Source organism: Oncorhynchus clarkii, chromosome 10, assembly GCF_045791955.1.
Source record: "Oncorhynchus clarkii lewisi isolate Uvic-CL-2024 chromosome 10, UVic_Ocla_1.0, whole genome shotgun sequence".
NCBI classification, from domain to species: domain Eukaryota; kingdom Metazoa; phylum Chordata; class Actinopteri; order Salmoniformes; family Salmonidae; genus Oncorhynchus; species Oncorhynchus clarkii.
Genome location: NC_092156.1, coordinates 45,122,035 through 45,137,067, shown reverse-complemented (window position 1 = coordinate 45,137,067; position 15,033 = coordinate 45,122,035). Strand labels below are relative to the sequence as shown.

The 15,033-nt window shown below is 44.0% G+C and overlaps 2 protein-coding genes across 9 annotated transcripts in view; both read right to left on the bottom strand.

Moving 5' to 3' along the window:
* LOC139418579 (ryanodine receptor 1-like) overlaps positions 1–6,709 on the bottom strand; it is a 72,702-nt gene extending 65,993 nt beyond the window's left edge. For all 8 annotated transcript variants that reach the window (XM_071168154.1, XM_071168155.1, XM_071168156.1 and 5 more), the window contains exons 1-4: positions 6,533–6,709; positions 2,196–2,315; positions 2,003–2,104; positions 968–988 (exon numbers count right to left, since the gene is read on the bottom strand). In XM_071168154.1, coding sequence (XP_071024255.1) covers positions 968–988; positions 2,003–2,104; positions 2,196–2,315; positions 6,533–6,580 — 291 coding nt within the window. In that variant the 5' untranslated portion in view covers positions 6,581–6,709. The remainder of the gene's footprint in view (positions 1–967; positions 989–2,002; positions 2,105–2,195; positions 2,316–6,532) is intronic.
* Positions 6,710–7,739: 1,030 nt separating this feature from the next.
* LOC139419245 (GTPase-activating protein CdGAPr-like) lies at positions 7,740–13,221 on the bottom strand. Its single transcript, XM_071169209.1, has 12 exons — positions 13,093–13,221; positions 12,754–12,839; positions 12,483–12,579; positions 12,105–12,388; positions 11,825–11,988; positions 11,594–11,734; positions 11,397–11,468; positions 11,129–11,240; positions 9,858–9,933; positions 9,562–9,736; positions 8,096–9,271; positions 7,740–7,918 (listed from the first exon to the last, which is right to left on the bottom strand). The coding sequence occupies exons 1-12, from the start codon at positions 13,219–13,221 to the stop codon at positions 7,740–7,742; spliced, it is 2,691 nt and encodes an 896-aa protein (XP_071025310.1).
* Positions 13,222–15,033: the final 1,812 nt, after the last annotated feature.

The following is a 15,033-nucleotide window of genomic DNA, read 5'->3' as shown; positions in this document are numbered from 1 at the left end:
AGCAAACATGTCCACATTGTGTCAATACAAACCAGGGGTGAGTGGAAAGGGAAATTGATTAACAAAAGTCAAATGATTAACAATACTGGAAGCAAGAAACAATACCACAGAAAGTCACATGTCACATTTAACTGGAAGGCAGAAAAAGTGACATTCAGACAATCAAACTATATTGTTTCTTCAACATTTGTTATAATTAGTGGTTATCATTTCCACCGTCAATGTTGTTATCATCTTGATTATTCCATGAGTAAGTGGAGAGTCAGAACACAGTGCAAGACTGACTTCTAGGTCAGATTTAGTGAACCCGTGTGTGTGTGTATACGTACGTACGTGCGTGCGTGCAGTTTGATATTCAAGGTTACACTTTGCCCTACATTCCAGACTTTCTGAAGATTAAGATGAATTGCCGTGATGGTTTGGTCAAACCACAGTAACTCACAGGGTGACGGAATAGCAAGGATTAAGAAAACGTAAAGGGCTGGTCTGGTTCCACATTCAATGAACGGGACTTATGTGCCTGTGAGGAGTGAAGATGGGAGTATGATGAAGGTTGTATAGGAGACATTCAGAGAGACAATGTCACAGGGCAGTAAAGAGCCTTGTTTCAAATGACACCATCCAACACTAGGTCTGTGGTCCACGTTTCTGCTGTTGGACGTAGTGTAGAGATTATACGGCAGCCAGAAGCCCTCGACGGCAGAGAGCTTCTTAGTTGCTCCTGTGTTGCTGACAGGAATCGTTCCTCGAGTGTCATCTGAAACGCCGCTCGGTATTTCAGCTATGACAACACTGAGCAAAGTGTGGAGTTAGGTAGTATGATTGAGGGCAGACGAAAGTGGCGCATCACTGTTTGAGACAGGGACATTGGGTGAGAGATGAGAGCACTCTCATGGTAGACAAAGGGTGGAGAGGAGGGGAAAACTTTGGGGAAACGTGACAGGAAGGGAAACATGAGCAGACATACCCATTTGTCCAAATCGACTGCCTATGGTTGGCAGGTGGGAGGTGAGGGGTGTGGGGTCAGAAAAGAGACAAAACGAAGTTAAGTTGCTAAAAAATACAAGAGGCCTTGACATAATATTCATATTTAAAATGCATCAGTGATGTGTCATTAGCACATAACTATTCACGACAATGCTACTTTTACAACTATGTGTCGATGACATAAGAGAGGATGTTCTCACTACCATATAAGGCATAACAGTATTTTCTGAAATGTTTAACCAAAAGTACTGATTCCCATATTATGGTAAAAAACATTACATTTGTTTGTATTAGTTCGATTCAGAAAGAACTAAGCTCACCAGACACTACACAAAGACCACCTCTATTTTCCAGCCAAAGAAAAACTATTTCCATGTACTGTACACTGAGTGATCAAAACATTAGGAACACCTTCCTAATATTCAGTTGCACCCCCTTTTGCCCTCAGAACTTCCTCAATTCATCGGGGCACGGACTACAAGGTGTCGAAAGCGCTCCACAGGGACGCTGGCCCATGTTGACTCAAATGCGTCCCACAGTTGTGCCAAGTTGCCTGGATGTCCTTTGGGTGTTGGACCATTCTTGATACACACTGGAAACTGTTGAGCGTGAAAAGCCCAGCAGCTCTGCAGTTCTTGACTCGAACCGGTGAAGCCTGGCATCTACTACCATACCCCGTTAAAAGACACTTAAATCTTTTGTCTTGCCCGTTCACCTTCTGAATGGCACACAGACACAATCCATGTCTCAATTGTCTCAAGGCTTAAAAATCCTTCTTCAACCCGTCTCCTCCCCTTCATCTACACCGATTTGAAGTGGATTTAACAAGTGACATCAATAAGGAGTCGTGGCTTTCACCTGGACTCACCTGGTCAGTCTATGCCATGGAAAGAGCAGGTGTCCCTAATGTTTCGTACACTCAGTGTGCACTGTAGAATTGTTTAACATCAGATGTAAAAGAAGCTCCTTTAATCCCAACACAACAGAACCATCAGCCCCTCTACTGGTCTCTTACCTCGTTGAGCTCCATGGTGTTGGACAGCATCTCCTGTAAGGCTCGTACCGACAGGGACTGCTCCAGGATGAAGCAGCAGATCGCCAAATCAGGTGGCACATTCTACAACACAACACATCCGTCAGCAAAACCCAGGGAACGGCAACGGCTGGAGTACAGACGTAATCAGAGTGGGGAACGTGGTTCTCTCTACCTGAGCATTGGAGGTGGTCTCCAGGAAGCAGAGGCGGTTCCCAAAGCCCTCACACGAAAGACACAGTTTGATCTGTTCTTTCAGAATGGAGGCAGTGCATTGTAGCACAACCTGGTCATCCTACATACAGGAGAGAGAAAAAAGGTCAAAGGCCAAAACAGATTATGTTAATCAGCTGAGCTAGTTTATATCATAATTATTATTTCATTGTTTTACATTAAGATGTTTCATCACTTGGGTAACATTTCAAAAGTAGTACTTTATATTTAACTTGCCATTCATAACCTTGATAGGCCCATATGGCATGAATAGAGGGGGTAGAGTTACAGCCAAAACCCATTTAGAGGGGCTTAAGTGTGGATGTGTAATGGTTGTAGTGGAAGAGAATATAGTAAAAGCGTGAATGTGATTCCTGTGCAACAAACAGGCATATTTTATGTCGCATAAGAACAAGGATGCAACACTGACCAACATATGGTAACAATAACGAGAGTAGATAGAGCCAGCAGAGTGATAAAGCCGTTGTAACGGGGAGCCGAAACATAGTAGGTCAAAAAGCAAACAAAGAGTGGTCAACAGACCCTCTCTGGTCTTGGATCTCACATTCCTAACCTTCACATCCACATTTTCTTTGTCATTCTTCTGTGCCGGGCCCTGCCCCTGTCCTAACACTAATCTCCTTGGTAGTCGGACTGTGGGTAAGCACCCGCTCCTCCCGGCCCTCTATTTCAGAACCCTGCACCTGCTGCTCCCACATTCCCCTCGGTGGAGCAGTGGATATTTGAGACCCAGCCTGGCATAATCATTTGTAATGCACTCACACAGAGAGCAGTGAGACAGACAGACCCGGTGTCAAACTATCATTCTTAGGCTGACAGCTCAAGTCACACTAAACCTGGCCAAAGTCAACCATAGAGACCAGCCAAAAGTGGGCAAAAGACATACTCCTTAGTTATGACAGAAGAACAGTGGACACCGATAAGTCGATGTAACAAGAAACCTTTTACAAAGCCTACAGTGCTGTAGAACTCAGTGTACTTCAGATCATTTGTACTAGTACTACCACTGTCAATCATACCAAAACTATCAGAACACATGACATATATATATACGACGCCATCACTCTGACCTGGCAAAAGATAATATAATCAAAAGCACTTCATCATACTCAATGTGTAGAGCGAGTGCAGTTCTCATTGGGCCAGAACTAAACAGGTGCTCCCATGGCCCTGGCTATAAACCTGCTAATCCCAAGACTCCGTAAATATAGAACTCAGCAGAGTTCAAGATGAACAGCATCAAAGCAAGTGACGGCCAGCCTCTCTCACAACTCCACATTCAGCTGGCCAGCTCAAGAAAATGGTTCCCTTCTTGGCGAGAGCGTCATCTTCCACACACTGCTATAACGATAGTCACGGCACGCTCACACACAAACGTGTACATGAATACAGTAGATGTCTTTACACTACTTTATGTTCGTAGTAAGTACTGTACTTTCACAATAAAGTACATGTCTGCGGTTCTCTAATTAAACTCCAATAAGAATCTAACCGACTCAAGTAACGATCCTGAGAGAAGCACGAAACAGACTTAAAGGCCCAGTGCAGTCAAAAACGTGATTTGCCTGTGTTTATAGAGACACTGAGTGCACAAAACATTATGAACACCTGCTCTTTCATGCCAGACTTGGCCAGGTGAATCCCAGTTAAAGCTATGATCCCTTGTTGATGTCACGTGTTAAATCCACTTCAATCAGTCTAGATGAAGGGGAGGAGACAGCTTAAAGAAGGATTTTTAAGCCTCGAGACAATTGAGACATGGATTGTGTGTGTCTGCCATTCAGAGGGTGAACGGGTAAGACAAAAGATTTAGGTGCCTTTGAACGGGGTATGGTAGAAGGTGCCAGGCTTCACTGGTTTGTGTCAAGAACTGCAACTCTGCTGGGTTTTTCATGTTCAACAGTTTACCGTGTGTATCAAGAATGGTCCAACACCCAAAGGACATCCAGCCAATTTGACACCACTGTGGGAAGCATTGGCGTCACCATTGGCCAGCATCCCTGTAGAACGCTTGAAACGCCCCCAGTTATTGACACTAACCGGTGCGCCTGGCACCTACTACCTTACCCCGTTCAAAAGCACATACATTTTTTTGTCTAGTCCATTCAGCTTCTGAATGGCACACACACACAATCCATGTCTCACACACACGTCTCAATTGCCTCAAGGCTTATATCTCATTCGTTAACCTGTCTCCTCCACTTCATCTACACTGGCTGAAGTGGATTTAACAAGTGACATCATTAAGGGACCATAGGTCAGTCTATCATGGAAAGAGCAGGTGTTCTTAATGTTTTGTATACTCAGTGTATATTTCCACACTCTGAGGTTGGAATACTACTGTGAAATTGCTAATAATGCCATTTTAGTGTAAGAGCTGTTTGAAAAGACTGCATGACATTTCAGCCTGTTGTAGTGGGATGGAGTTTTGGACTGACTGGTGATTGAATGAATAAACCAATAACATTTACATTTTTGTCATTTTGCAAACGCTCTTATCCAGAGCAACTTGCAGTAGCAATTAAGGTTAAGAACCTTGCTCAAGGGTAGATTTTTCACCTAGTCGGCTCGGGGATTCAAACCAGCAACCTTTCGGCTACTGGCCCAACACTCTTAACCACTAGGCTACCTGCCACCCCAATAAGAAAAAGAGTTCTAAACTTCTCGACCAATAACAGATCGTTTTCCATCTTCCCTTCCCCACTTAAGACCACTCCCAGACAGCCTTAGCAAAAGTATTGCCTGAGAATTTGCTCTTTAAAAAGAAGCTATTTTTGTTTTCAATTAAAATGGGCAAAAAAAAGAACAGTAAGGTACTTAATTGTTACCCCATAAAAATATTTGATATTGATATAAAAACAGCTGCTCTGGGCCTTTAACAAAGCAGAGAGGCAATGTAGGACAAAGCTCTTTATATGCAGCAGGCACTATAAAAAGAAAGTGTTCTGCTCTGGTGGTGAATAATACCTCGACAAGTACACACAACACTCCATCTCTGCCTGGCATCAGTCAGGTTTGACACAGCAATACATGTTATATAAAAACCGTGTGATTCAGCCTCACGTCAGCATGGGAGTCCCTAATGAGGAAAAGAGCTCTGCCTCAATCGAAACAGGAGAGCCTTTTTCAGAAAAGGCATGTTGCATGCCATGCTCTTTGTCAATGCCTTGTTGTGATTGTACATTCTATGTAGCTTACAGGTAGTCTTTGAGAGAGAGATATATTCACGTTGAAAATAATGTGTACAGTATCTAATACAGTATGCCAATGCCTGTTCCCAAAAATATCAGTGCTTAGCGTTATACTTGTTTCCACTAACTCGCTTCTCGGTGTATCTTAATATAACAGATATGAAATGCGACATGCTTGAGTCATCCGAGGCCTTCGGTCCCTGTGAGAAAACTGATGGGGTAAAGGTTTTCTTGTCTCTGCTCCACCATGTCCCCAGAGGTTCAGTGAGACGCAGTGCGAGAGTGTCTCTCCACACTGGGTCAGTGGTATGAATGGTCTAACCCTCCACAAGCAGGCCAGTCTGTAATTACTGTACAGCTGAAGACGGAACTCATTCTAAGAACAGGTCACAACACACCATTAGGAAAAGGTGTCTAACACAATACCTCTTCGCCATTCAGAAAACGAACAGTGTGGAAATCAGCATCTTTATCATGCTGGTCTCAAAATGTGCTGTAGTCTGTCACTAAATTGCTGTGAAGACATGCCTTCTCTTGACTGGACCAAATGCGCCGATGCACCAACGTAACCTACCACTCCTTTCCATCATGCTGCCACCTCATGACCTGATATGTCTGAAAACCCATATTACTGCACCTAAAAGTAAAAACCAACCAATGATAGTCAATCTGATTCCGCATCCCATTACATCTTATGTTCGTCATTCTTCGTTTTTTATTTTTGTATTACTACCCCTCGTTTTCATGCGTTTCTATTTGCCAGCGTCAGCTGTTACTTGGCACCCAGCAAACTGCCCAACTCCCAAACAGTAACATTTCAAGCTGCTCTGGTATAAAAATAGATAACAATGCAGACAAGCCCAGCATCTGTCCATGTCAATCTGGTCTTTCCAAAGTCAAAGGGAAGCCACTATCAAAACGTATGGAAGTTAATGCATTGGACTAGAAGTTACACCAAAGTCACACATTAGGCCTACGGCAAGATAAGGCAACTTATCGTAGTTATACTGCAGTATGGTTTCTCTCTCACAGCCTTTTTCAGTTACAATCGAAACGAACAGAGCCAATGGAGTCCAGCATCACTCACCGTACGCAAGAACTGAATCTCCTCCTCTCCATCTCCTCCTTCCGTCATCCTCGAATGTATTACTTATCACTCTATTCTCCCTGGTTGTTCCTCAGCAAGCCTCGCTGTCTCTCTCCCACCTCTTTTCTCTCACTCCCAGCGTCTGTCTGCGTGTGGGCGTACTGAAGGACAATGTGGGTTCAGTGGCAATGGCTGTGTTATGAGACAGAGTGACAGTTTACTAACTCCTTGCTCCGTGCAACATGACAAGGGAAAAGTGGGTGGAGCGAACTGTAAAACATGGTGCCACCTTTACGAAGTCCTATAGAATTGTTGTACCATATTAACAAATGTACTGGTAAACGTGTGTCCGATTTTAAATATCTACAATATGTGTCAGTGACCAAGCCATCGCCTAAAACAAAGGTAAAATAAAATAAAATAAAAAAACGTTAGTGTCGTTGCATTAGACCCAAAGGGTTGCCATTGGTGAGGTCTGCAACAGGTTTGTGAATACACAGATTTTTAAACCTTGCTACCTACTAGGTCAGAAAAATGAAGTCAACCTCTAAACAAATCAGGAAAACACCTCTAATTTTACTAAGAGGGATAGACTAATCTGATATCAATTAATACATCAAAAGATTAAAATAAATCATTTTATTCAAACTGAAATACATACACTTACACAAATTATATATAGTCAGATATGTAAAACGCAACTTCACAATAATAAAATCTGCAATCAGCAGTTGCTACATAATATAATTTACTTGATAGAATGATATTTACCCATTGATTGACAGCTTAGTAACATTTGTACACCATCAGAACCCAAAATAAGCTTATTTTACTCCAATGTTTGAAAAACAATGTAAACAAACACAATATAGTCTCAATACATGGTTAAAACTATAATTGTTATATTATGGACAGGCAGGCCTTGCATCTATAGCTTTGTCGATACATTTGAGAGTGGTTACATTTCTCCAGCCCCATCCCTCAGATTTGTACCGAAACAGGGAGGCCACTTTGTTATTGTTCTACTGTTGACTGCCGCTTTAAAATACACATTTTCTAAGATAACCTATTGGCATAACAGAAAATTACATTTAAAAAAAACACAAGGCATTCTTTGTGCGAGTGATCTTATTTTCCCATTTGTAAACCCTACTACTCAAGACCAATGCGCTAGTTACGGAGTACCATTTAGTCTGTCCTGTACCCCTCAGATCTGCAATGGGTCCCCTGTGGCCATGCTAATCTCATGGACGGGCCAGCAGGGCGAGTCTCTGTAGCGTCTCTTGGTGGCCGGGAGCTTGAACTGCAAGGCTGGTGATGGAGAGAGTTCAACGGGGAGAGAACCCCCATCACTCTCACTGACCCCCATGTCTATCTCTATAAAGCCTAAGGTCGTGACAGAGAAAGGGGAGCAGTTAGCCACCAAGTGTGCAGTGTAGAGGTCAGTTGATGTTCTGTCTATTGGTGTGGGAGAGGGTCCACTGGGAATGGGAGAGCATGTTTCTGTTTGAGAGAGAGAGGAGGGCTTCGTTGGAAAATGGAGAGGGAATTTGACTTCTGTACTTTTGGACTCCTGCTGTAGGGGGGCCATGGTCTGAGGTGGACCATCTAAGACCGTGTCGGTCAGAAACGGTCTATTCACCTGAATTGGAACTGTGAGGTGTTTGTCTTGCTCCTCCTTTGGATTGCATGTATTCAAGTGCATCTCCAGCAGATCATGTAGCTCTGACTCCTTAGGTTGTTCCTCCACCGGTTCCAATTGTCTTTCTTTGAGATTCAATTGTGATTCTTTAAACGTCACTTGGCAGGAGTCCTTGTCCTGCTTTGGATTGGGTGACGGAGGAGCGCACAAATCCTGGATGGTCTGCATGAGGTGTTCCTGTTGTAGTTGAGGAGTATGTTGGATGTCAAACTGTCCCTCTTGGGCAAATTGATAAGCACTAGGAGTTGGCTCTGGAGGTGGACATAGGACTGGCTCACTGAGGCTTTGAACAACCACTGGCACCTCTTGATGATTTTTAGAGGCTTGTCCTGGCCAAGGTCCGGGAACACCATCATGACTGATGGAGCGTCCAAACCGCCGTGCTCCCTGCCGGCGCAGACGTACAACGCTCCGCTGACCCCCCTCCCGCTGACTCTCATGCAGGACATCATTGAGCTGAGGTTCAGGGGGCCTTGGAGGAACCCTGGGGTTACGGAGCAGCGTTGTCAGAGCGTTAAAGCGCCTGATGCGCTCTGCTACAGACATGTGTGTCCTCTTAAAACCCAGTCCTGACTCTGTCATCTTCTCTTTCTTCACCGGCAGTTGAAGTGTGTCCCCAGAGACTCCATCTTCTTTCTCGATCATCCAATCTGTTTTCTCTTTCTTGTAAGTTTCATCTTGAATCCTCAGTTGGTCCAATGTCACCTCTGGCATACTGATGGAGCGACGAGGGTGACGGGGCTTCTGACTGACAGATATATCCACTTCTGACTGCTTCTTGCTTAGACCCACGTCGTCAGGGTCCTCTTTTATCCCAACCTGCTCTGGATCCCTCAATACATGGTTTGTTTCATTCTGTCTAACGGTTTCCACTATCGTCTCGGTTTCCAACTTGACACCAGAGCATTCACATGATTCCCCAGCTTGTGTCCTGGAAGGTGAGTCCAATGTCGCGAGATCCAGGAAGTGATCGGGATTTTCAGCAAAGCTGTAATTTGGCAGATCAGGGTCATCCTCCACTTCACTCCTCACTAGAACTGAATACAGATAAAATGTCACATTGAGTATTTAAGTGACTAACATGTAGATACATGGATGTAACTGAAAAAATATTTAAAAAAATATAAACCTTGCCCTGGGCCATCAGTCATTATGACAGGAATCCTGGATGGTTCAGTCATTATGACAGGAATCCTAGATGGTTCAGTCATACCATCAGTCATTATGACAGGAATCCTGGATGGTTCAGTCATTATGACAGGAATCCTGGATGGTTCAGTCATACCATCAGTCATTATGACAGGAATCCTGGATGGTCCAGTCATACCATCAGTCATTATGACAGGAATCCTGGATGGTCCGGTCATACCATCAGTCATTATGACAGGAATCCTGGATGGTCCAACCTCAGAGCTGGATGCTTCAGTCATACCATCAGTGACCATTATACTGCCCATGATCCAATTCTCAGTGTCATTCCCAATGGATGTGGGGGAAGGGTCCTGAGAATAAAGTCGTAGAGAAAGTAGATAAGTCCAACAATAGAGATCAGCGTCAAAAGACAAGCATGAGCAACGTGAAGACCCAGTGTTAGGACAGAATATTGGACAGCGCCAGACTTACAGGGCTGCTCCAGACTGTCATGTTGAAGAATCTAAGAGATGTCCTTCGATGAGCCTTGTCCTCCTGCACCGGATGCCTTCGGGAAACACAGACACAGTCAGACACAAAAACAAGGCGATAGACAAACAAAGGTTAAATAGAAGAACTAGAATCAATGCTTATGATGCTTTAGATTAACTTGTTTGATGTTTTATAATCTTTCTTGTGATTCCTCCTCTTCTCTGGGGCAGTGAGAGTGACAGAGCGCTCGTGCTCCCTACTGCCCTCCACTCCACTCAGGACAGAAGTGTGACTACGGGTAGGGCTTTGGCCGACTGCCGCCTCGAAATCTGCTGGGACAATCAAAACATAGAACTTCTCATACCGTATCTTATGCCACTGACTAAAAGCTATACTGCAGTACAGGCTATAAATACGTGACCATTGGAGGGTTGTTTGCTCATGGATTGGTTTTCTTCTCTAAGGTCATGGATTGAGCGTCTGTATACAGAGAAGGATAATATTAGCTCCATAAAGCATTTAAAATAAAAATCTCAGAGACGTGGTTCATCAAAATATACACTTCCGTTCAAAAGTTTGGGGTCACCTAGAAATGTCTTTGTTTTTGAAAGAACACATTTTTTGTCCATTAAAATAACATCAAATTGATTAGAAATACAGTGTAGACATAGGTAATGTTGTAAATGACTATTGTAGCTGGAAACGGCAGATTTTTTATGGAATATCTACACAGGCGTACAGAGACCCATTATCAGCAACCATCCTTCCTGAGTTCCAATGGCACGTTGTGTTAGATAAAGAAAGGTCTTTGTTTCTGGCCATTTTGAGCCTGTAATCGAACCCACAAATGCTGATGCTCCAGATACTCAACTAGTCTAAAGAAGGCCAGTTTTATTGCTTCTTTAATTAGAACAACAGTTTTCAGCTGTGCTAACATAATTACAAAAGGGTTTTCTAATGATCAATTAGCCTTTTAAAATGATAAACTTGGATTAGCTAACACAACGTACCATTGGAACACAGGAGTGATGTTTGCTGATAATGGGCCTCTGTACGCCTATGTAGATATTCCATTTAAAAAATGTTTCCAGCTACAATAGTCATTTACAACAATAAATGTCTACACTGTATTTCTGATCAATTTGATGTTATTTTAAAATGAACCAAAAATGTGATTTTCTTTCAAAAACAAGGACATTTCTAAGTGACCCCAAACTTTTGAACTGTAGTGTGTATGTATTTCTTTTTTAAAGACAGTTAAATGCAAGTACCTTTTTTTAGCAGAGCTCTCGACATCAGGGACAGGATCTTCAGTCGACTTTCGTTTAGATGTGATTGGTGATTCAAGTGTGTTGTGGTGAGCGGTCTTTGTATTTTGCTGGCCTGTGAGGTCAAGGTTATAAAGTCAGAGGCAACACACTTATTGGCCCTTATTGACGACAATCCTTTCTGCATCACTTTTTACTAACAGCATTTGAACTTTGCAACCAGTTAACAAGCAGCAAAAATAACATCATTACCACAACATTATGCACGTACTGTCTGGGGGATGTAAAAGGTCAGTGTGAGTGCGGCCTGTCTTCAATTTACTGAGAGCATCCACAAATATCTCTGGAGAGATCAAGCAAAAAATTATAATAATCTGAATTGAATTCATACATTTTCCAGCAATGTATTTATTCTGAAATTATTATCACAGTATAAACCTCATTATCCAGTCATTGCAAAACTCTCACCTCCAACACTGCGCCTCCTTTGATGTCCTAAAAGTCTATACACACCAAGTCCTGCCCTCTCCTGAAACCTCCCCCCATCAACTGGGGGTGTGGAGGATTCTGCTACTGTTGCCATGTCCATAATAGAAGGGGGGACAACACCTGGGGACATAGAAGAGTGAAATTAGTATCAACTTTAAACCTAACATCCGTCATCAGCTACTATACAAATGTATATTTCTCTAAACTTACCAATGCGATGAGCATGTATTATGAGTTTCTTGATCACTGCTGCTTGTCTATGCAGTCGTCTCTCTGTACCTGCGGTCAGTTTAGAGCCCCCAGCTGGACAATGTAGCAGATTGGGTGCAATCACAAGAGCCAGATTGCCCACTTCCATACGATTCTCTTTACATCTAGTGAATGTGAGTGATAGGAGAGGATGGAGAAACTTAGGCACAGAGAGACACAGACCTCCCGCTCTCTTAGCCCAGATAAAAGAAGAAGTCCTCCTGAACTTCTGGAAACAAACCTTTGAGCCGTCTGTCTCAGGAAGGTGCAGAAGTATCGGAGGGCCCGTGAATGTGACGGGGGGAACAGGGCTGTGAGAAGAAGAGCTCCATCCTCACCCTGCTCCTGCCGACCCTCCTCCTCGTCGAAGCCCTGTGCACGACACAGTGGCACCTGTAGATCCATAGGGATGAGGGGCGAGGGCAACTCCCGTAAGAACTGCTTCACAAGAGACGCCACATCACAGGGCTGCAGAGTGGCTGAATGTGGCAGAGAAAAGACTGGCTCCCCCTGCTCCAGGCCAGCCTGTCATGAGGAGGTAGAGCGTCAACATAGAAAAGATAGACCCATGGAGGTAAGAAAATTGACATTCCTGCACATCCCTCCTGTGCCGCCTCACCCTCAGAGCTCGCATCCGACTAAACGACCCGGTCTTTCGAAACAGCCCTTCAGTATGAAGATGCTGGGATAAAAATTCACAGGCATCCACCAAGAACCTATGGAATAGTTAGATCACTCAAATGGAAGTTAAGTCATGACCAACCAAAACGTTGGGCTTTCAGTTGTTCATTGTAATCAGAATAGGCCACATTAGATTTTGTTAGATTTTTTTATCACATCTCCCAGTTATGACTGTATTTAAAGCAACCATACAACTCAAGTTCACATACTTTGGCACTGTCCCACTCAAATCAGTTAAATCACACTGTGGCAGCAATATCAGGTCCCGACCAAAAGCAAATTTAGATTGGTTCTCCTGAAAGACATCCATCAACAACAAATCATGGTGATGTGCTAAAAAGGCTTTCTACAACAAATCAATACCTCAACACTGGTAGTTTGCAAATTATGATAAGTACATGTGAATATTTAAGAAACGTGACCTTGACAGTAATCAATCAAGTAATCAAAAGTCTGTGACAGCATATCGTGTTGTGGACAATGGAAAACATGCTCTATTGACGCATTGAGATTGATTGTTGAGAAAACATATTGGCCTTGTTGGTTACCTGTCTGACAGGGTCGCTCGTGTATGGCCCATTCAAGAAGTTCTTCCAGTTTTTCACGCGAACTCCAGATGCTTTCAAAGCGTGTATCACCGCCACCACGCGCAGACGGTCGTCCATGGGGTTTGGCATTGGTAGATCCAGTTAGGATGTCTTCTTTAAAAATTAAATAAGTTGAAAGTAGTGGCTTTTGAAAACTCCATCACTATTAAAAACCGACATTTCGTCAGAGCTAGGTAGAAAAATGATGTTGCCTACGTTGTTGCACGTCTTTGAGCCTTTCATCCCGCCGCCATCAAATTAGATACTTCCGGTCACCTGTGCCCAAATAAGGCGTAATGTAGGTGTGATGGGCACGGTTCACAGAGACGCTTGTCTGTTCTGAAGTCACAAATATTGTTTGAAATGGTCAGTACATAATGAAAAAGAGCCCCATACATACACGCCATACATAATGAAAAAGAGCCCCATACATACACGCCATACAGAAATTGACATATTTCACATTTATTGACATTGATTCATAGGGCCTTTTCTTAAAAGCGTGTTAAACCTCGCAAGGCTGCCGGCCCAGAAGGCATCGCTAACCGCGTCCTCAGAGCATGCGCAGACAGGTTGGCTGCTGTGTTTATGGACATATTCAATCTCTCCCTCTCCCTATCCCAGTCTGCTGTCGCTACATGCTTCAAGTTGGCCACCATTGTTCCTGTACCCAAGAAAGCACAGGTAACTGAACTAAATTACTATCGCCCCTTAGCACCCACGTCTGTCATCATGAAATGCTTTGAGAGACTAGTCAAAGATCATATCACCTCTACCTTACCTGTCACCCACTTCACTTTGCTTACTTCCCCAATAGATCCACAGATGATGCAATCGCCATCACACTGCCCTATCCCATCTGGACAAGAGGAATACACATGTAAGAATGCTGTTCATTGACTATAGCTCAGCATTCAACACCATAGTACCCTCCAAGCTCATCGTTAAGCTTGAACCAACTGGGTCCTGGACTTCCTGACGGCTGCCCCCAGATGCTGAAGGTAGGAAACAAAACCTCCACTCCGCTGATCCTCAACACTGGAAAGGGAAATACCTAGTCAATTGTACAACTGAATGCCTTCAACCAAAATGTGTCTTCCGCATTTAACCCAACCCCTCTGAATCAGAGAGGTGCGGGGGGGCTACCTTAATCAACAGCCATGTCTTTGGCCCCTTGGAACAGTTGGTTAACTGCCTTGCTCAGGGGCAGAATGACAGATTTTTACCTTGTCAGCTCAGGGAGGCTACCTGCCGCTACTGGGGCCCCACAAGGGTGCGTGCTTAGCCCCCTCCTGTACTCTCAGTTCACCCATGACTGTGTGGCCAAGAACGCTTCCAACTCAATCATCAAGTTTGCAGACGACACAACAGTATTGATTACCAACAATGACGAGACAGTCTACATGGAGGAGGTGAGGGCTCTGGGAGTGTGGTGCCTGGAAAATATCCTCTCACTCAACAAAAGAAAGGAGATGATCGTGGACTTCAGGACATAGCAGAGGGAGCACCCCCTATCCACATTGACAGGACCGTAGCGGAGAAGGTGGAAAGCTTAAAGTTCCTTGGCGTATACATCACTGACAAACTGAAATGGTCCACCCACACAGACAGTGTGGTGAAGAAGGCACAACAGCGCCTCTTCAACCTCAGGAGACTGAAGAAATTTGGCCTGGCACCTAAAACCCTCACAAACTTTTATAGTTGCACAATTGAGAGCATCCTGTCGGGCTGTATCACCGCCTGGTGTGTCAACTGCACCGCCCGCAACCGCAGAGCTCTCCAGAGGGTAGTGCGGTATACCCAACGCGTCACCGGGGGCAAACTACCTGCCCTCCAGGACACCTACAGCACCCAATGTCAAAGGAAGGCCAAAAAGATTATAAAGGACAACAACCATCCATC